Source organism: Ranitomeya imitator, chromosome 2 (genome assembly GCF_032444005.1).
Source record: "Ranitomeya imitator isolate aRanImi1 chromosome 2, aRanImi1.pri, whole genome shotgun sequence".
Taxonomy (NCBI): Eukaryota; Metazoa; Chordata; class Amphibia; order Anura; family Dendrobatidae; genus Ranitomeya; species Ranitomeya imitator.
In genome coordinates this window covers 838,086,157-838,109,123 of record NC_091283.1, presented here as the reverse complement: position 1 = coordinate 838,109,123, position 22,967 = coordinate 838,086,157, and the positions used below count along the sequence as shown (strand labels likewise).

General features: G+C 49.6%; 3 protein-coding genes across 3 annotated transcripts in view; 1 reads left to right on the top strand and 2 right to left on the bottom strand.

Annotated features, from left to right (window-relative positions):
• The window catches only part of SORCS3 (sortilin related VPS10 domain containing receptor 3), a 770,211-nt gene extending 753,940 nt beyond the window's left edge, over nucleotides 1–16,271 (bottom strand). Inside the window, exon 1 of the mRNA XM_069754246.1 lies at nucleotides 15,131–16,271. Within this exon, the coding sequence (XP_069610347.1) occupies nucleotides 15,131–15,799 (669 nt within the window). The 5' untranslated portion in view covers nucleotides 15,800–16,271. The remainder of the gene's footprint in view (nucleotides 1–15,130) is intronic.
• Nucleotides 16,272–18,403: 2,132 nt separating this feature from the next.
• LOC138666873 (involucrin-like) lies at nucleotides 18,404–19,495 on the top strand. The gene has a single exon (XM_069755051.1). It carries the CDS (start codon nucleotides 18,404–18,406, stop codon nucleotides 19,493–19,495), a length of 1,092 nt encoding a protein of 363 aa, XP_069611152.1.
• A 1,026-nt stretch (nucleotides 19,496–20,521) lies between these two features.
• Nucleotides 20,522–22,597, bottom strand: LOC138666871 (proline-rich protein 36-like). The gene has a single exon (XM_069755050.1). The coding sequence runs from the start codon at nucleotides 22,595–22,597 to the stop codon at nucleotides 20,522–20,524; it is 2,076 nt and encodes a 691-aa protein (XP_069611151.1).
• Nucleotides 22,598–22,967: the final 370 nt, after the last annotated feature.

Sequence of the window (22,967 nt, the reverse complement as noted above, 5' to 3'; positions counted from 1 at the left end):
AAAAAAGCATCTATTTTATGCAGCTTTTTTCCTGCCAAGAGATACAGAAATAAACGTATAAACTCTGGTTAATCTGACAAAGGGAATCAAAAACGATTTAACCCATGAAAACCATTAGGTGTAGACAAAACCTGCGGTTCTATTGAATGGCGACTCCCCTGGCACGCACCACAGCGAGGGTTTCGCTTACTGCTTCCTCACGGGGTGACGTGGAAGGAAATCGGAATGAGCGTTAAATGTTAGATTAATTAACCACCGCGCCAATGGAAAGTCTGATACCTAATTATTGGGCACCGCCAAGAACGTGCAGGACGTTGGCAAGAATATTGTTTACGTCACTGATGCCGCATGCCGCCGTGTACTCGCCGTCTGTCCCGGTCACGTGTGATTCTTGGGGGTGTCAGCATGCACCGTCCAGTGTGTTCCCGTAATGCCGTCCATAATGATGGTCCCGGATTACGGCCCTTTTGCACATTGTTGGATTTTCGTGTACAAAGGATCAATTCGGGACGTATAGAAAATGGAAACCGCGTTGTGATTTTGGAAGTAACCCTTTAAGCCTAAAGTATGTAAGATGCAGCCCTGATAGTGGCGTATCTGAGCTGCGTATCTAAGCCGCTATCGCCGGATGACCTCTGTCAATGCTAAACTCATTGAGAAACCAGGAATTGTAGGAAATGAGTAAAATAAGAGAGGCCTTGGGTAAATGGAGACCCGCACTCCGGAGCTCCGCATCCGTGCCGCCTCCACGGCTTCACGCTTCCTCTGGGAATCACTGCAGAGCCTGGATCCATCTCATGGAAGAGAATGAAGGGTTAACAAAGCTTTGCATTGAAGTCCAGACCGTCACTCACTTGGGCGAAGAAGGGCACTGCCCGTGCCAGGAGGCCCCAGCACCACCGACCATTGCTATTACATACTGGCTATTAGTCTCCTCCCCTTTGTCAATGACAAGTAGAGCTTCAGCCCCTCTAGTCAAAGACCGTTCTCAATCCGCTAATGATGAAGACAGAGCGACGAGAATTTCATTACTTGGAGCTGATTAGTTGGTTTTATTTCATATTTTATTTTTTGTGCTGGGAGTTTCCGCTGAGGGAGGGAGACAAAGAGGAGCCTGGCTCCAAAACTGGAGGATCGGCAAACATGGCCACTGGGAAAGCCTCAAATAGGGGAAAAGATCGAGAATTGAAATAAAACAGTTTAGTTACGTTCCTGATGTCTATCTCCAAACCTCGACACTCCAGTCCAGAAGCAGAATATGCACTTAAAGGGTTTGTGCCAAGTTTGGGGGTTCTGATGTTCTGCCCTCTCCATAGGGCAAGTGGGGGTCTGAGTGCTCCGAGCCCTGTATGAATGGAGAGGAGGTCGAGCATGCGCACCATGGCTATCTCCAACAGTCCCATAGGGATTGAATAATGCTTTCGTGCGTATGCTCAACCTCCACTTCATTCAGACAGGGCTCTTCGACGCTCCTTTCTCAGGATCAGTGAGGGTCCCGGCACTCAGACCCCCAGCACATGGGAATTTATTCTATAGGGCCATAACATTATCAAGTAAAGATGAGCCAGAGAATCTGCTGGAGAATATTCATCAAGATAAATGTCACAAAATCTTGGCATCATTTCTGCCCAAAAAAAAATCCTGTGTCTTTTGTGACTTGGCTTTGCTGAAAGAGGCAGCGAGTTGGCAGAAATTGAAAATGACGCCGTGTTCCAAACAATGTAATAAAAGATCGGAGCAAACTTATAGCAGCAAGTAATGATGAATCCGGGGTAGTTATTACGAGGGATGTTGTACAATCACATTTTTCTTCTGTCTTTGCTGCCAAATATAACAAAGTGTTGCACCATGTTTGGTGCAGTTCACATCTCAAGATCCAAAGCAAAAGAAATCTACGATATAACTTCCTCTAACAGCTAAAAAGTAGTAAATTCGGGGTGGGACCGTCGTGCCGTATATTCTGCTTTGCCCGATCTGTCACTTTAAATATTGTTACATTATGAGAAAAAAAAAGTAACATTTGTATCAAACTAATACCTCATCTCCAGCACAAGGTAGGGTAAGGAGGCATGCTGAGAGTTGTAGTTCCCTAACAGTATGAGAGCCACATTTTGAAGCAAATAACTTCTATATTGTGACAGCGCGGCTGACAGCGGATGTGAATCACTGGGGAGAGAAAGTTTTCTCGATTCTCAATGACACCTATTTCCACCTTAATAACAGGCTGAAAATAGCGATTTTCGCATCTCGTTCTTCTATCGTAAAAAAAACAAAAAAAAATCATGTACATCACTTGGCGGAACAAACGTACTTACACGGTGAATTCAGAAGCTGCGCGGCACAGAGCGGCCGGAAGAACAGTGAGAAGAGTATTGGAGATGTTCAAGATGGAATTCACCGCAGGGAAACCGCAAACCGTCATCCTAAAGGCAGCGGGGAGGATCGGACCATTTTCATCCTATGGATGGACGGACGGACGGACGGATGGACTGACCGGCAGACAATGGGGTGGACAAAACATTGGGGCAGCGGAACAGGGGGCCACTATCACCACCAGAGCGGCAAGTGGCTGCAGACGCATTACTGGACAGTAAAGGGCCCATATATTGTTCTCGCACAAAGGTCGTCTTCTGTCCGTGCCCATCACTAGATGGATGAAAAGATAGATAAAAAAGAAAGGAGCAATGGCAGCGCTCGGTACAAGATTCCATGTAAAAAATGGTGTGTGTAACTGTACTATATACCTGCACTATATCCCTGTACTATACACCTGCATTATATACCTGCACTTTATACCTATACTATATACCTGCACTATATACCTGTACTATACACCTGCACTATATACCTGCACTTTATACCTATACTATATACCTGCACTATATCCCTGTACTATACACCTGAACTTTATACCTATACTATATACCTGCACTATATCCCTGTACTATATACCTGCACTATATACCTTCACTTTATACCTATACTATATACCTGCACTATATCCCTGCACTATATACAGTACAGAGCAAAAGTTTGGACACACCTTCTCATTTAAAGATTTTTCTGTATTTTCATGACTATGAAAATTGTACATTCACACTGAAGGCATCAAAACTATGAATTAACACATGTGGAATTATATACTTAACAAAAAAGTGTCAAACAACTGAAAATATGTCTTATATTCTAGGTTCTTCAAAGTAGCCACCTTTTGCTTTGATAGCTGCTTTGCACACTCTTGGCATTCTGTTGATGAGCTTCAAGAGGAAGTCACCGGGAATGGTTTTCCAACAATCTTGAAGGAGTTCCCAGAGATGCTTAGCACTTGTTGGCCCTTTTGCCTTCACTCTGCGGTCCAGCTCACCCCAAACCATCTCGATTGGGTTCAGGTCTGGTGACTGTGGAGGCCAGGTCATCTGGTGTAGACCCCATCACTCTCCTTCTTGGTCAAATAGCCCTTACACAGCCTGGAGGTGTGTTTGGGGTCATTGTCCTGTTGAAAAATAAATGATGGTCCAACTAAACGCAAACCGGATGGAATAGCATGCCGCTGCAAGATGCTGTGGTAGCCATGCTGGTTCAGTATGCCTTCAATTCTGAATAAATCCCCAACAGTGTCACCAGCAAAGCCCCCCACACCATCACACCTCCTCCTCCATGCTTCACGGTGGGAACCAGGCATGTAGAGTCCATCCGTTCACCTTTTCTGCGTCGCACAAAGACACGATGGTTGGAACCAAAGATCTCAAATTTGGACTCATCAGACCAAAGCGCAGATTTCCACTGGTCTAATGTCCATTCCTTGTGTTCTTTAGCCCAAACAAGTCTCTTCTGCTTGTTGTCTGTCCTTAGCAGTGGTTTCCTAGCAGCTATTTTACCATGAAGGCCTGCTGCACAAAGTCTCCTCTTAACAGTTGTTGTAGAGATGTGTCTGCTGCTAGAACTCTGTGTGGCATTGACCTGATCGCTAATCTGAGCTGCTGTTAACCTGCGATTTCTGAGGCTGGTGACTCGGATAAACTTATCCTCAGAAGCAAAGGTGACTCTTGGTCTTCCTTTCCTGGGACGGTCCTCATGTGAGCCAGTTTCTTTGTAGCGCTTGATGGTTTTTGCCACTGCACATGAGGACACTTTCAAAGTTTTCCCAATTTTTCGGACTGACTGACCTTCTTTTCTTAAAGTAATGATGGCCACTCGTTTTTCTTTACTTAGCTGCTGTTTTCTTGCCATAATATAAATTCTAACAGTCTATTCAGTAGGACTATCAGCTGTGTATCCACCAGACTTCTGCACAACACAACTGATGGTCCCAACCCCATTAATAGGGCAAGAAATCCCAGTCATTAAACCTGACAGGGCTCACCTGTGAAGTGAAAACCATTTCCGGTGACTACCTCTTGAAGCTCATCAAGAGAATGCCAAGACTGCACAAAACAGTCATCAAAGCAAAAGGTGGCCACTTTGAAGAACCTAGAATATAAGACATATTTTAAGTTATTTCACAATTTTTTGTTAAGTATATAATTCCACATGTGTTAATTCATAGTTTTGATGCCTTCAGTGTGAATTTACAATTTTCATAGTCAGAAAAATTCAGAAAAATCTTTAAATGAGGTGTGTCCAAACTTTTGCTCTGTACTGTACTTGTACTATATATCTGCACTATATACCTGTACTATATACCTATATATACCTGTACTATATATACATGTACTACATACCTGCACTATATACCTGTACTACAGTTAGGTCCATATATATTTGGACAGAGACAAAATTTTTCTAATTTTGGTTATAGACATTACCACAATGAATTTTAAACACAACAATTCAGATGCAGTTGAAGTTCAGACTTTCAGCTTTCATTTGAGGGTATCCACATTAAAACTGGATGAAGGGTTTAGGAGTTTCAGCTCCTTAACATGTGCCACCCTGTTTTTAAAGGGACCAATAGTAATTGGACAGATTCAATAATTTTAAATAAAATGTTCATTTCTAGTCCTTGGTTGAAAACCCTTTGTTGGCAATGACTGCCTGAAGTCTTGAACTCATGGACATCACCAGACGCTGTGTTTCCTCCTTTTTGATGCTCGGCCTTCACTGCGGTGGTTTTCAGTTGCTGTTTGTTTGTGGCCTTTCTGTCTGAAGTTTAGTCTTTAACAAGTGAAATGCTGCTCAATTGGGCTGAGATCAGGGGACTGACTTGGCCATTCAAGAATATTCCACTTCTTTGCTTTAATAAACTCCTGGGTTGCTTTGGCTTTATGTTTTGGGTCATTGTCCATCTGTAATATGAAGCGACGACCAATCAGTTTGGCTGCATTTGGCTGGATCTGAGCACACAGTATGGCGGCTCTGAAGACCTCAGAATTCATTCGGCTGCTTCTGTCCTGTGTCACATCATCCATAAACACTAGTGACCCAGTGCCACCGGCAGCCATGCATGCCCGCGCCATCACACTGCCTCCGCCAGGTGTTACAGATGATGTGGTATGCTTTGGATCATGAGCTGTACCACGCCTTCGCCATACTTTTCTCTTTCCATCATTCTAGTAGAGGTTGATCTTGGTTTCATCTGTCCAAAGAATGTTCTTCCAGAACTGTGCGGGTTTTTTAGATGTTTTTAGCCTTTTTCTTCTTGATGCTTATGAGTGGCTGCACCGTGCAGTGAACCCTCTGTAGTTACTTTCATGCAGTCTTCTCTTTATGGTAGATTTGGATATTGATACGCCGACCTCCTGGAGAGTGTTGGTCACTTGGTTGGCTGTTGTGAAGGGGTTTCTCTTCACCATGGAGATTATTCTGCGATCATCCACCACTGTTGTCTTCCGTGGGCGCCCAGGTCTTTTTGCATTGATGAGTTCACCAGTGCTTTCTTTCTTTCTCAGGATGAACCAAACTGTAGATTTTGCCACTCCTAATATTGTAGCAATTTCTAGGATGGTTTTTTTCTGTTTTCGCAGCTTAAGGATGGCTTGTTTCACCTGCATGGAGAGCTTCTTTGTCCGCATGTTTACTTCACATCAAAACCTTCCAAATGCAGCACCACACCGCAAATCAACTCCAGGCCTTTTATCTGCTTAATTGAGACTGACATAATGAAGGGATTGCCCACACCTGCCCATGAAATAGCCTTGGAGTCAATTGTCCAATTACTTTTGGTCCCTTTAAAAACAGGGTGGCACATGTTAAGGAGCTGAAACTCCTAAACCCTTCATCCAATTTTAATGTGGATACCCTCAAATGAAAGCTGAAAGTCTGAACTTCAACTGCATCTGAATTGTTTTGTTTAAAATTTTTTGTGGTAATGTCTATAACCCAAATCAGAAAAATGTTGTCTCTGTCCAAATATATATGGACCTAACTGTATATACATATATATACCTGTACTATATATCTGCACTATATACCTATATATACCTGTATTATATACCTGTACTATATACCTGCACTATATCCTTGTACTATATACCTGCACTATATGCCTGCACTGTATACCTATATATACCTGTACTATATACCTACACTATATACCTGTACTATATACCTATATATACCTGTACTATATACCTGCACTATATAACTATATATCAGACAGGGTCCTCTCTCCTCCTGTACCAGCTGTGACTTGTATTGTTCAAGATTATTGTACCTGTTTTTATTATGTATACCCCTCCCCACATGTAAAGTGCCATGGAATAAATGGCGCTATAATAATAAATAATAATAACATATACCTGTACTATATACCTGCACTATATCCCTGTACTACAGTATGTATAAGCACTATTTGCCTGCACTATATACCTGTACTATATACCTATACTATATACCTGTACTGTATGCCTATATATACCTGCACTATATACCTAAACTATATGCCTATATATCTGCACTATATGCCTATATATACCTTCACTATATGCCTACATATACCTGCACTATATACCTATACTATATGCCTATATATACCTGCACTATATGCCTATATATGCCTGCACTATATGCCTATATATACCTGCACTATATACCTATACTATATGCCTATATATACCTGCACTACATGCCTATATATACACCTGCACTATACGCCTATATATACCTGCACTATATACCTATACTATACGCCTATATATACTTACATTATATACCTGTACTATATACCTACACTATATGGCTATATATAATTGTACTATATACCTACACTATATGCCTATATATACCTGTACTATATACCAGCACTATATTCCTATATATACCTGCATTATATACCTGAACTATATACACTTACACTATATACCTGCACTATATACCTGCACTATATGCCTATAAATACATGTACTATATACCTGCACTATATACCTGAACTACACTGCTCAAAAAAATAAAAGGAACACTTAAACAGAATATAACTCTAAGTAAATCACTTCTGTGCAATCAAACTGTCCAGTTAGGAAGCAACACTGATTGACAATCAATTTCACATGCTGTTGTGCAAATGGAATAGACAACAGATGGAAATTATTGGCAATTATCAATACACACTCAATAAAGGAGTGGTTCTGCAGGTGGGGACCACAGACCACATCTCAGTACCAATGCTTTCTGGCTGATGTTTTGGTCACTTTTGAATGTTGGTTGTGCTTTCACACTCGGGGTAGCATGAGACGGACTCTACAACCCAAACAAGTGGCTCAGGTAGTGCAGCTCATCCACGATGGCACATCAATGCGAGCTGTGGCAAGAAGGCTTGCTGTGTCTGTCAGCATTGTGTCCAGAGGCTGGAGGCACTACCAGGAGACAAGCCAGTACACCAGGAGACATGAAGAGGGCCGTAGGACGGCAACAACCCAGCAGCAGGACCGCTACCTCAGCCTTTGTGCAAGGAGGAACAGGAGGAGCACTGCCAGAGCCTTGCAAAATGACCTCCAGCAGGCCACAAATGTGCATGTGTCTGCACAAACAGTTAGAAACCGACTCCATGAGGATGGTCTGAGTGCCCGACGTCCACAGATGGGGGTTGTGCTCACAGCCCAACACCATGCAGGACGCTTGGCATTTGCCACAGAACACCAGGATTGGCAAATTCACCGCTTGCGCCCTGTGCTCTTCACAGATGAAAGCAGGTTCACACTGAGCACATGTGACAGACGTGACAGAGTCTGGAGACGCCGTGGAGAGCAATCTGCTGCCTGCAACATCCTTCAGCATGACCAGCTTGGCAGTGGGTCAGTAATGGTGTGGGGGCATTTCTTTGGAGGGCCGCACAGCCCTCCATGTGCTCGTCAGAGGGAGCCTGACTACCATTAGGTACAGAGATGAGATCCTCAGACCCCCTGTGAGACCACATGCTGGTGCGGTTGGCCCTGGGTTCCTCCTAATGCAGGACAATGCCAGACCTCATGTGGCTGGAGTGTGTCAGCAGTTCCTGCAAGATGAAGGCATTGAAGCTATGGACTGGCCGCCCGTTCCCCATGCGCCCAAACGGTGGTCCCCCCCCCCTCATATCGGGTATCAGCGTACTCAGGACAAATTGGACAACAACTTTTGGGGTCCAATTTCTTCTCTTACCCTTGGTAAAAATAAAACAAATTGGAGCTGAAGTAGATTTTTTGTGAAAAAAAGTTAAATGTTCATTTTTATTTAAACATTCCAAAAATTCCCGTGAAACACCTGAAGGGTTAAAAAAAACTTCTTGAGGCCAGTCTCACACGTCCAGATAATTCCGGTACGTGTGCTGCCCGTGTGCCGACTGGGTACCACACGGAGCGTGCAGGAGACAGCGCTAGAGATAAGCGCTGTCCCCTGCATCTGGTGCTGAAGCCGCCATTCATATCTTCTGTCCAGCAGCGTTTGCTGGAGAGAAGATATGAAAATCCTTTTTTTTTTTTGTTTTTTCGTGTTGAAAATAAAGATCCCTGTCCCCACCCCCCTCCAACCCCCTGTGCGCCCGCCCACTGTTAATAAAATACTCACCCGGCTCCCTCGCAGCATTCTGTCCTCGCTGCACCTTCTCCTGTATGAGCGGTCACGTGGGGCCGCCGATTACAGTCATGAATATGCAGCTCCACCCCTATGGGAGGTGGAGCCGCATATTCATGACTGTAATCGGCGGCCCCACGTGACCGCTCATACAGGAGAAGGTGCAGCGAGGACAGAATGCTGCGAGGGAGCCGGGTGAGTATTTTATTAACAGCGGGTGGGCGCACAGGGGGTGGGAGGGGGCTGGGGACAGGGATCTTTATTTTAAACACGAAAAAAAAAAAAGGATTTTTCATATCTTCTCTCCAGCAAACGCTGCTGGACAGAAGATATGAATGGCGGCTTCAGCAACAGTGGGGGGACGGCGCTTACTGTAGCGCTGTCTCCTGCACGGCACACGGACTGCACACGGACAGAGTTCGTGTGCGGTACGTGTTTTACACGGACCCATTGACTTTAATGGGTCCGTGTAATCCGTGCGCTCCCACGAACACTGACATGTCTCCGTGTTTTGCACACGGACACACGGTCTGTGAAAACACGCTGACATGTGCAGAGACACATTGATTTCAATGTGTCTACGTGAGTCAGTGTCTCCGGTACGTGAGGAAACTGTCAGTACACGTACTGGAGCCACTGACGTGTGAAACAGGCCTTATGTGGTTTTGAGCACCTTGAGGGGTGCAGTTTTTAGAATGTTGTCACTTTTGGGTATTTTCTATCATATAGACCCCTCAAAATGACTTCAAATGAGATGTGGTCCCTAAAAAAAAAATGGTGTTGTAAAAATGAGAAATTGCTGGTCAACTTTTAACCCTTATAACTCCCTAACAAAAAAATTTTGGTTCCAAAATTGTGCTGATGTAAAGTAGACATGTGGGAAATGTTACTTATTAAGTATTTTGTGTGACATATCTCTGTGATTTAATTGCATAAAAATTTAAAGTTGGAAAATTGCAAAAATTTTCAAAATTTTCGCCAAATTTCCATTTTTTTCACAAATAAATGCAGGTAATATCAAAGAAATTTTACCACTATCATGAGGTACAATATGTCATGAGAAAACAATGTCAGAATCACCGGGATCCATTGGAGCGTTCCAGAGTTATAACCTCATAAAGGGACAGTGGTCAGAATTGTAAAAATTGGCCCGGTCATTAACGTGCAAACCACCCTTGGGGCTTAAGGGGTTAACCAAACAAGCGTGCGGACCTGGGGATTGGTGAATCGAGATAAAAGACCAGCCCAAGATTTATTTTGTATTTAATCGCCGAATGGCGCACTAGAAAGATACAGGTATATATATATATATATATATATATATATATATATATATATATATATATATATATATATATACAGTGGGGCAAAAAAGTATTTAGTCAGTCAGCAATAGTGCAAGTTCCACCACTTAAAAAGATGAGAGGCGTCTGTAATTTACATCATAGGTAGACCTCAACTATGGGAGACAAACTGAGAAAAAAAAATCCAGAAAATCACATTGTCTGTTTTTTTAACATTTTATTTGCATATTATGGTGGAAAATAAGTATTTGGTCAGAAACAAACAATCAAGATTTCTGGCTCTCACAGACCTGTAACTTCTTCTTTAAGAGTCTCCTCTTTCCTCCACTCATTACCTGTAGTAATGGCACCTGTTTAAACTTGTTATCAGTATAAAAAGACACCTGTGCACACCCTCAAACAGTCTGACTCCAAACTCCACTATGGTGAAGACCAAAGAGCTGTCAAAGGACACCAGAAACAAAATTGTAGCCCTGCACCAGGCTGGGAAGACTGAATCTGCAATAGCCAACCAGCTTGGAGTGAAGAAATCAACAGTGGGAGCAATAATTAGAAAATGGAAGACATACAAGACCACTGATAATCTCCCTCGATCTGGGGCTCCACGCAAAATCCCACCCCGTGGGGTCAGAATGCTCACAAGAATGGTGAGCAAAAATCCCAGAACCACGCGGGGGGACCTAGTGAATGAACTGCAGAGAGCTGGGACTAATGTAACAAGGCCTACCATAAGTAACACACTACGCCACCATGGACTCAGATCCTGCAGTGCCAGACGTGTCCCACTGCTTAAGCCAGTACATGTCCGGGCCCATCTGAAGTTTGCTAGAGAGCATTTGGATGATCCACAGGAGTTTTGGGAGAATGTGCTATGGTCTGATGAAACCAAACTGGAACTGTTTGGTAGAAACACAACTTGTCGTGTTTGGAGGAAAAAGAATACTGAGTTGCATCCATCAAACACCATACCTACTGTAAAGCATGGTGGTGGAAACATCATGCTTTGGGGCTGTTTCTCTGCAAAGGGGCCAGGACGACTGATCCGGGTACATGAAAGAATGAATGGGGCCATGTATTGTGAGATTTTGAGTGCAAACCTCCTTCCATCAGCAAGGGCATTGAAGATGAAACGTGGCTGGGTCTTTCAACATGACAATGATCCAAAGCACACCTCCAGGGCAACGAAGGAGTGGCTTCGTAAGAAGCATTTCAAGGTCCTGGAGTGGCCTAGCCAGTCTCCAGATCTCAACCCTATAGAAAACCTTTGGAGGGAGTTGAAAGTCCGTGTTGCCAAGCGAAAAGCCAAAAACATCACTGCTCTAGAGGAGATCTGCATGGAGGAATGGGCCAACATACCAACAACAGTGTGTGGCAACCTTGTGAAGACTTACAGAAAACGTTTGACCTCTGTAATTGCCAACAAAGGATATATTACAAAGTATTGAGATGAAATTTTGTTTCTGACCAAATACTTATTTTCCACCATAATATGCAAATAAAATGTTAAAAAAACAGACAATGTGATTTTCTGGTTTTTTTTTTCTCAGTTTGTCTCCCATAGTTGAGGTCTACCTATGATGTAAATTACAGACGCCTCTCATCTTTTTAAGTGGTGGAACTTGCACTATTGCTGACTGACTAAATACTTTTTTGCCCCACTGTATATATATATATATATATATATATATATATATATATATACACAAGGTATGCAGTCAGGAGTGTAGCACAAGGGTAGGATACAGATGGATTACAATTACCGTGTTATGTAGCATGTGACTACAGGGAGGCGCTGATGAGTCACAGGTCCAAATCTTTGTTATGTGATTCTCTGGTGCAGGGAGACACAGGGTCTATACCTTTTGGCCCCCCCGGGGAGAGTTTCAAAGGCCTTTTTAGCTTGAGCTAATTAAAATAAAATTGGTCTGCCCTGTCCGAGGAAGTGCTTTGGTTGGATAATGAGGTCCCATTGTTTGATGTGTATTTGACTTCCCTTTTGGCCTGGGGGTAATGCCAAAGGTTGGGGGGCTGAGTTTAGGAGCAAGTATTTTTGGGCCAAACTGTATCTGATAGAGGGATTCCATCAGATATCAAAATGATATCAATTAGATATCATTTTCCCCATATCTCACAGATACTTATTAGTTCTGGTAAGATATGGCCATTGATGATCGATCCTATTGATCTGTGGAAAATACGACCAATAATTCCTTAGTTACTAGTGGAATTATCTGTTCTGTCACTATAGAAGAAATGGAAATATACACGAGACTGGATTATTGCTGGGAGTTTTTGTTCACCGGTTACTGAAAGTGATTATTTAAGGGAAGACGTTATCTTATATGACAGAAGAATTGTGGATCACTTCTCATGGACAGGTGGGAATGCCGCTCTCCGGCAGATCTGCCTTTATACAGGAACGCTGATCCTCGTCCCAATATCGTCATCACCTATAGAATTTACCTGCCGGTAATCGGAATTGTCAACTCATCCTGCCATAGAAGACTTTCATGAGAGGCAATAAAGTATCAGTTTAGATCTGTATAATTCATTATCTCAATGGTTACATCTCCGTTAGAGCAAGAAGATGAAACATTCTGGAGTATGGGAATAAGTTACATTGTTCATCATGGCACATTATACAAAGCGGACTTGGTTTCTCATCTTTGGGGCCACGTCTGTGTTAGTGTCAGTCTTTACTGCTGTTCTGGAATTACATTCGCTTTACATAATGGGGGAAGAATTGGCTCTAATGACTCTTCAAAAGTGAAAAAATGCTCACGTTTCAGATCGCTCCTCTGTAAAATAAGACTTTATTTTGTACCATAAACAGAAATTTGGGCGTTAAGAGTTAATTACCAGTAACATTGACTGAGCTATAAGGGCAGTTGGGGGGTAATTGGAACAATATTGAGTAGAGACCCCTAAGGAGGAGGCGTAAAGGCAGCAACAAGTAGGAAAAAATATGTTTTTACTTTCATGTATAAGAAAATAAATTAAATAAATAAATGTAAAAAATAAACAAAAATAAATAAAATAACACAATAAAAAATAATAGCAAAAAAATAAAATAAAAAAATCAGACGAGAAAAATAATCATGAAGAAAATTGAAAATCTGTAAATCCCACAGTATCTGGACTAAGCCTAACCCTAATGCACAGGAGACACAAATCAGAGACATTTCCATCCTCAGAAAAAGTAAAATAAAAAATAAAAATGTTTCCATTCTAAGAACTCTAACGAGTAACATTTATACATTTTAATATTTCTTGATTTTGCGTGCCTTTTGTTATGCTTTATTATTTCAAGATTTCATGATTTTTATGCCTCCGAACATGAATAATGCCATTATTTATATGCAGAATAAAATTCATAAACGTACAAAAAACTTGAAAATTGTGGTTTAGACATTTCTAGAGATTTGATATCATTTCCTGCATAAAAACAATATTAAATGAGCCGTTAGCAATATGAGATTTTATAAGATTTGTGTTTCAATAATTGAAGAATCCAGGACGGGGATTACACCAGAGATACAAGGATGGTGAAAGCTGCCAGGCGAGTGATGGACAGGTGGCTGCCATAGACATCAGCTGCAAACGCTACGTATAAGCCCCTGTTCACACTCACCCAAACCCAGATATTGCAACTTTATGGGAATATGACTTTCCCTTTAAGATTACAATGACCACAGTGGGACCATCGGACCAGCCTTCTTTCCATATCCCCTCAATTTCTAGCCTGAGAATACAGGACACTCTGTAGAGTCTTATTTAAATGAAGAAATTACATATATTGGCTCCAAAAATGGATAAAATCCCACATTAGGACAATAGGAGTGAATGAAAGGGCTAATCTACCTAGAATTACATCATATCACATGAACACACAGCAGAATGATTTACAACATGGATTTGCTTTATTTTATTTTATTTTTTTTTAATTCCCCACAAATGTATTCTGTAAAAATAGAGATTTCAAGGGCGCCACCTGCTGGTAGATTTAGTAAATCGCAGTCCAAAAAAAAATAAAGTGCAACACTCGCAGGACAATGCAGTTTCTAAGGATGCAGCTGGTTAATCAGGGAGTCTGGGACCCTCTGACGTCTATGGAGGGTCCTCCAAGCTACCAATATTCTGGTATCATTATCCAGAGCCCTAATTAACCCATTCCAGTGACATTTTAGTGCAGTTATATTGCAGATCTGCAGTCTGGCTTTGCAGCCAATAAGGAGTTAAAATGACAGCTCGCCTCCTAATGCTATCAGGCAGCGTTAACCCCTTCCTCCCTGCATTGATAAGCCACATTCCTCCCCCAAATCGATGCCACAGACGTGGTGGGCTCTCTCCCTGAGGACAATGTCATGTCTGTAGGGTCTCTCTGAACTTGGGTGAAGGCTATAAATCAGGCAGGGCTGTGAATGCTGAGACATTGGCACTCTGAGCACATCCAGGAGGCAGTGCCAGGTATTGTGGAGCAGACATAAAGGGGAGCCCCGGGCTCCATAGCAGGGTGCTGGCAGAAACACAACCCTGGGGGGGTCATGCTGGGATCAGTAGTTCCCACACAGCCCTGTTGAGGAACCACTAGTCCCAGCATGCCCACCTGGCTTGCAATATTGTAATAATCACATATGAAGGGAGCAGACAGTTCCTGCCCTGAGGCTGGAGGACCCCGGTACCTGTATATACACATAGTCCATATATTCCCAGTTATGACCCCTATAAAGCTTTGGAGAGAAACTTGCAACATTGTAACAAGACTGAATCATTGGATGGATGGATGGATGGATCTCGGTTCTACAGCATGGTGGCATGACAAGCTGGCATTGAGGGGTACTCACACTGCTGTTGTGCCCCCCAGTCCAGTGCACCATGGCTTGGTTATGAGCCGAGTCTCCAGTCAGGGGGAAGCTGCTGCTGCTCAGTCTCATCTCCTCCATCCGGGCTCGGTTAAACCTTCCATCTTCCTTGGACCCTTTGCTCTCAGATCTTCTGATCTTCTGCCCCTCCATAGGGAAGCTGGTGAGAGGGTCCTCCTCACTGGGGTCAGAAGGCAGCAGGATCTCCTTGCCAAGTCTGCTGACCCCAGATTGGTCTCTCCTCACCCTGGTCCACCACCTTCTGCTTTCCTTGCTCTCACCCCCAATATGAGCAGCTCTGGGGTCTTTCCTGCCAGGGCTACTTCTCCTGGTGGGGTGTAACGTTGGCTCCTGGTTGTCAGACCCTGGTTTGAGGTCTCCTGGCTCATTGCCACTGACAACCTGTGGTTGGAGGACTTCTTGCCTTTCTCCCTCATCATCTCCCCTTGAGTTCTGGAGAACTTCCCCGACCACCCTTGGGTGCCCCATGTCTCCCCTTAGTAATCCATGGTCCCTCTGCTGGATCCGGGTGTGACAGTGTCTGCAAGTGATGTCCCCACTGGTGGAAGAAGCACAGAGCAGATAGATCCACAGGCATAATCCCACCAGGCTGGAGGAGCACAGAGCCAATCTTCTGGGGGGCTCCATCATGGTGGTCCTGGGGTCCTTGTCTCTGCCCAGCTCAGTCTCATCTAGGGCTGCAGCCTGTTGTTATTGGGAAGAAAGGGAATGTCAGCCAAAAAGTGCTGGCAAATGTGGAGAAGTGAAGTGAGCCCCCACATGGAGAGGAACCGAAGTGAACCGGAGTCCGGAGCCCCAAACGGAGCAAGTCAGGGAGATCCAGAAGCCGCCATGCGTCAGTCCAGCAGCTTCACACCCAGCGGCATCTCCAGCAGCGGATCGCGGGGGCTTCACAGGGGTCTCATCACAGCAGCTTCCCAGGGCTTGGTGCAGAGAGCTGAATGGGGGCTCTGTGTGGGGGTCCTGCAGGCTGCAGACAGCTCCTCATCCCACCCACAGACACCAGCTGCCGCCACAGATACACTGAGAGGATGTGATCAGCCAGATGCACGAAGGTGCGAGGCTTCTCCTCAATAGCTGCTGTCATCACTGTGAGCAACTCAGAGGAGCAGGTCCAGCCCCCAGCATGGCAGGGGGAGCAGACACATCAGGGGGAGCAGGTCCAGCCCCCAGCATGGCAGGGGGAGCAGAGACATCAAACATCTGGGGGAGCAGGTCCAGCCTCCAGCATGGCAGGGGGAGCAGACACATCTGGGGGAGCAGGTCCAGCCCCCAGCATGGCAGGGGGAGCAGAGACATCAAACATCTGGGGGAGCAGGTCCAGCCTCCAGCATGGCAGGGGGAGCAGACACATCTGGGGGAGCAGGTCCAGCCCCCAGCATGGCAGGGGGAGCACAGACATCTGGGGGAGCAGAGACATCAGGGGGTGCAGAAACATAAGGGGGAGCAGGTCCAGCCTCCAGCATGGCAGGGGGAGCAGAGACATCAGGGGGGGCAGGTCCAGCCCCCAGCATGACAGGGTGAGCAGACACATCAGGGGGAGCAGGTCCAGCCCCCAGCATGGCAGGGGGAGCAGAGACATCAGGGGGGGGCAGGTCCAGCCCCCAGCATGACAGGGTGAGCAAACATCAGCGGGAGCAGAGAAATCAGGGGGAGCAGGTCCAGCCTCCAACATGGCAGGGGGAGCAGACACATCAGGGGGAGCAGGTCCAGCCCCTAGCATGGCAGGGGGAGCAGAGACATCTGGGGGAGCAGGTCCAGCCCCCAGCATGGAAGGGGGAGCAGACACATCATGGGGAGCAGGTCCAGCCTCCAGCATCGCAGGGGGAGCAGAGACATCAGGGGGAGCAGACACATCTGGGGGAGCAGAGCCATCAGGGGGAGCAGGTCCAGCCTCCAGCATGGCAGGGGGGAGCAGAGACATCAGGGGGAGCAGGTCCAGCCTCCAGCATGGCAGGGGGAGCAGACATATCAGGGGGAGCAGAGACATCAGGGGGAGCAGACACATCAGGGGGAGCAGGTCCAGCCTCCAGCATGGCAGGGGGAGCAGACACATCAGGGGGAGCAGGTCCAGCCCCCAGCATGGCAGGGGGAGCAGAGACATCAAACATCTGGGGGAGCAGGTCCAGCCTCCAGCATGGCAGGGGGAGCAGACACATCTGGGGGAGCAGGTCCAGCCCCCAGCATGGCAGGGGGAGCACAGACATCTGGGGGAGCAGAGACATCAGGGGGTGCAGAAACATAAGGGGGAGCAGGTCCAGCCTCCAGCATGGCAGGGGGAGCAGAGACATCAGGGGGGGCAGGTCCAGCCCCCAGCATGACAGGGTGAGCAGACACATCAGGGGGAGCAGGTCCAGCCCCCAGCATGGCAGGGGGAGCAGAGACATCAGGGGGGGGCAGGTCCAGCCCCCAGCATGACAGGGTGAGCAAACATCAGCGGGAGCAGAGAAATCAGGGGGAGCAGGTCCAGCCTCCAACATGGCAGGGGGAGCAGACACATCAGGGGGAGCAGGTCCAGCCCCCAGCATGGCAGGGGGAGCAGAGACATCTGGGGGAGCAGGTCCAGCCCCCAGCATGGAAGGGGGAGCAGACACATCATGGGGAGCAGGTCCAGCCTCCAGCATCGCAGGGGGAGCAGAGACATCAGGGGGAGCAGACACATCTGGGGGAGCAGAGCCATCAGGGGGAGCAGGTCCAGCCTCCAGCATGGCAGGGGGGAGCAGAGACATCAGGGGGAGCAGGTCCAGCCTCCAGCATGGCAGGGGGAGCAGACATATCAGGGGGAGCAGAGACATCAGGGGGAGCAGAGACATCAGGGGGAGCAGGTCCAGCCTCCAGCATGGCAGGGGGAGCAGACACATCAGGGGGAGCAGAGACATCAGGGGGAGCAGGTCCAGCCTCCAGCATGGCAGGGGGAGCATAGACATCTGGGGGAGCAGAGACATCAGGGGAGCAGAGACATCTGGGGGAGCAGAGACATCAGGGGGAGCAGGTCCAGCCTCCAGCATGGCAGGTGGAGCACAGACATCTGGGGGAGCAGAGACATCAGGGGGAGCAGAGACATCTGGGGGAGCAGGTCCAGCCTCCAGCATGGCAGGGAGAGCACAGGCATCTGGGGGAGCAGGTCCAGCCTCCAGCATGGCAGGGGGAGCAGAGACATCTGGGGGAGCAGGTCCAGCCTCCAGCATGACAGGGGGAGCAGACACATCAGGGGGAGCAGGTCCAGCCCCCAGCATGGCAGAGGGAGCACAGACATCTGGGGGAGCAGAGACATCAGGGGAGCAGGTCCAGCCTCCAGCATGGCAGGTGGAGCACAGACATCTGGGGGAGCAGATCCAGCCCCCAGCATGGCAGGAGGAGCACAGACATCTGGGGGAGCAGGTCCAGCCCCCAGCATGGCAGGGGGAGGAGAAACATCAGGGGGAGCAGGTCCAGCCTCCAGCATGGCAGGGGGAGCAGAGACATCTGGGGGAGCAGGACCAGCCTCCAACATGGCAGGGGGAGCAGAGACATTTGGGGGAGCAGGACCAGCCTCCAGCATGGCAGGGGGAGCAGAGACATCAGGGGGAGCAGGTCCAGCCTCCAGCATGGCAGGGAAAGCAGAGACATCTGGGGGAGCAGGACCAGCCTCCAGCATGGCAGGGGGAGCAGAGACATCTGGGGGAGCAGGTCCAGCCCCCAAAAAGGCAGGGGGAGCACAGACATCTGGGGGAGCAGGTCCAGCCCCCAGCATGGCAGGGGGAGCAGAGACATCTGGGGGAGCAGGTCCAGCCTTCAGCATGGCAGGGGGAGCAGAGACATTTGGGGGAGCAGGTCCAGCCCCCAGCATGGCAGGGGGAGCAGAGACATCTGGGGGAGCAGGTCCAGCCCCCAGCATGGAAGGGGGAGCAGACACATCAGGGGGAGCAGGTCCAGCCCCCAGCATGGAAGGGGGAGCACAGACATCTGGGGGAGAAGAGACATCAGGGGGAGCAGGTCCAGCCTCCAGCATGGCAGGGGGAGCAGAGACATCTGGGGGAGCAGGTCCAGCCTCCAGCATGGCAGGGGGAGCAGAGATATCTGGGGGAGCAGGTCCAGCCTCCAACATGGCAGGGGGAGCAGACACATCAGGGGGAGCAGGTCCAGCCCCCAGCATGGCAGGGGGAGCAGAGACATCTGGGGGAGCAGGTTCAGCCCCCAGCATGGAAGGGGGAGCAGACACATCATGGGGAGCAGGTCCAGCCTCCAGCATCGCAGGGGGAGCAGAGACATCAGGGGGAGCAGACACATCTGGGGGAGCAGAGCCATCAGGGGGAGCAGGTCCAGCCTCCAGCATGGCAGGGGTGAGCAGAGAAATCAGGGTGAGCAGGTCCAGCCTCCAGCATGGCAGGGGGAGCAGACATATCAGGGGGAGCAGAGACATCAGGGGGAGCAGAGACATCATGGGGAGCAGGTCCAGCCTCCAGCATGGCAGGGGGAGCAGACACATCAGGGGGAGCAGAGACATCTGGGGGAGCAGAGACATCAGGGGGAGCAGGTCCAGCCTCCAGCATGGCAGGGGGAGCACAGACATCTGGGGGAGCAGAGACATCAGGGGGAGCAGAGACATCTGGGGGAGCAGAGACATCAGGGGGAGCAGGTCCAGCCTCCAGCATGGCAGGTGGAGCACAAACATCTGGGGGAGCAGAGACATCAGGGGGAGCAGAGACATCTGGGGGAGCAGGTCCAGCCTCCAGCATGGCAGGGAGAGCACAGGCATCTGGGGGAGCAGGTCCAGCCTCCAGCATGGCAGGGGGAGCAGAGACATCTGGGGGAGCAGGTCCAGCCTCCAGCATGACAGGGGGAGCAGACACATCAGGGGGAGCAGGTCCAGCCCCCAGCATGGCAGAGGGAGCACAGACATCTGGGGGAGCAGAGACATCAGGGGAGCAGGTCCAGCCTCCAGTATGGCAGGTGGAGCACAGACATCTGGGGGAGCAGATCCAGCCCCCAGCATGGCAGGGGGAGCACAGACATCTGGGGGAGCAGGTCCAGCCCCCAGCATGGCAGGGGGAGGAGAAACATCAGGGGGAGCAGGTCCAGCCTCCAGCATGGCAGGGGGAGCAGACACATCTGGGGGAGCAGGACCAGCCTCCAACATGGCAGGGGGAGCAGAGACATTTGGGGGAGCAGGACCAGCCTCCAGCATGGCAGGGGGAGCAGAGACATCAGGGGGAGCAGGTCCAGCCTCCAGCATGGCAGGGAAAGCAGAGACATCTGGGGGAGCAGGACCAGCCTCCAGCATGGCAGGGGGAGCAGAGACATCTGGGGGAGCAGGTCCAGCCCCCAGCATGGCAGGGGGAGCAGAGACATCTGGGGGAGCAGGTCCAGCCTTCAGCATGGCAGGGGGAGCAGAGACATTTGGGGGAGCAGGTCCAGCCCCCAGCATGGCAGGGGGAGCAGAGACATCAGGGGGAGCAGGTCCAGCCTCCAGCATGGCAGGGGGAGCAGAGACATCAGGGGGAGCAGAGACATCAGGGGAGCAGGTCCAGCCCCCAGCATGGCAGGGGGAGCACAGACATTTGGGGGAGCAGGTCCAGCCTCCAGCATTGCAGGGGGAGCACAGGCATCTGGGGGAGCAGAGACATCAGGGGGAGCAGGTCCAGCCTCCAGCATGGAAGGGGGAGCAGAGACATCTGGGGGAGCAGGACCAGCCTCCAACATGGCAGGGGGAGCAGAGACATTTGGGGGAGCAGGACCAGCCTCCAGCATGGCAGGGGATGCAGAGACATCAGGGGGAGCAGGTCCAGCCTCCAGCATGGCAGGGAAAGCAGAGACATCTGGGGGAGCAGGACCAGCCGCCAGCATGGCAGGGGGAGCAGAGACATCTGGGGGAGCAGGTCCAGCCCCCAAAAAGGCAGGGGGAGCAAAGACATCTGGGGGAGCAGGTCCAGCCTTCAGCATGGCAGGGGGAGCAGAGACATCTGGGGGAGCAGGTCCAGCCCCCAGCATGGCAGGGGGAGCAGAGACATCTGGGGGAGCAGGTCCAGCCTCCAGCATGGCAGGGGGCGCAGAGACATCTGGGGGAGAAGGTCCAGCCTTCAGCATGGCAGGGGGAGCACAGACATCTGCGGAAGCAGGTCCAGCCCCCAGCATGGCAGGGGGAGCACAGACATCAGGGGGAGCAGGTCCAGCCCCCAGCATGGCAAGGGGAGCAGAGACATCTGGGGGAGCAGGTCCAGCCTCCAGCATGGCAGGGGGAGCAGAGACATCTGGGGGAGCAGGTTCAGCCTCCAGCATGGCAGGGGGAGCAGAGACATCTGGGGGAGCAGGTCCAGCCCCCAGCATGGCAAGGGGAGCAGAGACATCTGGGGGAGCAGGTCCAGCCTCCAGCATGGCAGGGGGAGCAGAGACATCTGGGGGAGCAGGTTCAGCCTCCAGCATGGCAGGGGGAGCAGAGACATCTAGGGGAGCAGGTCCAGCCTCCAGCATGGCAGGGGGAGCAGACACATCAGGGGGAGCAGGTCCAGCCCCCAGCGTGGCAGGGGGAGCACAGACATCTGGGGGAGAAGAGACATCAGGGGGAGCAGGTCCAGCCTCCAGCATGGCAGGGGGAGCAGAGACATCTGGGGGAGCAGGTCCAGCCTCCAGCATGGCAGGGGGAGCAGAGATATCTGGGGGAGCAGGTCCAGCTTCCAACATGGCAGGGGGAACAGACACATCAGTGGGAGCAGGTCCAGCCCCCAGCATGGCAGGGGGAGCAGAGACATCTGGGGGAGCAGGTCCAGCCCCCAGCATGGAAGGGGGAGCAGACACATCATGGGGAGCAGGTCCAGCCTCCAGCATGGCAGGGGGAGCAGAGACATCTGGGGGAGCAGGTCCAGCCTCCAGCATGGCAGGGGGAGCAGAGACATCTGGGGGAGCAGGTCCAGCCTCCAGCATGGCAGGGGGAGCAGAGACATCTGGGGGAGCAGGTCCAGCCTCCAGCATGGCAGGGGGAGCACAGACATCTGGGGGAGCAGGTCCAGCCTCCAGCACGGCAGGGGGAGCAGAGACATCAGAGGTAGCAGGTCCAGCCTCCAGCATGGCAAGGGGAGCAGAGACATCTGGGGGAGCAGGTCCAGCCTCCAGCATGGCAGGGGGAGCAGAGACATCTGGGGGAGCAGGTCCAGCCTCCAACATGGCAGGGGGAGCACATACATCTGGAGGAGCAGGTCCAGCCTCCAGCATGGCAGGGGAAGCAGAGACATCTGGGGGAGAAGGTCCAGCCTCCAGCATGGCAGGGGGAGCAGAGACATCTGGGGGAGCAGGTCCAGCCTCCAGCATGGCAGGGGGAGCACAGACATCTGGGGGAGCAGGACCAGCCTCCAGCATGGCAGGGGGAGCAGAGACATCTGGGGGAGCAGGTCCAGCCCCCAGCATGGCAGGGGGATCAGAGACATCTGGGGGAGCAGGTCCAGCCTCCAGCATGGCAGGGGGAGCACAGACATCTGGGGTAGCAGGTCCAGCCTCTTAGATGGATTATAGTATTATTGTGACACAATGTGTTACAGTATGCAGCGCCCCAGAGATCTGGTTGTTGCAGTATGACACTCTGCCACTAAGGGGAGTGATGATACGTCTGATGGCAATGAAGGAATTCTACTGACCAGGTATCACCAGCACACATTACACTTCACACTCCGGCCACTAGGGGGAGAAAAAGGCTTTATTTATTGGGCCACTCCTCACACTGGTAAAACTAGGGGTTGGATAGGAAGTTAATCAGAAGCTGACTGGGTTGGATTCAGGCAACATCCCGTGGCAGGGGGTGTTGTAGGGAGAAGACACAGGGGGGTCC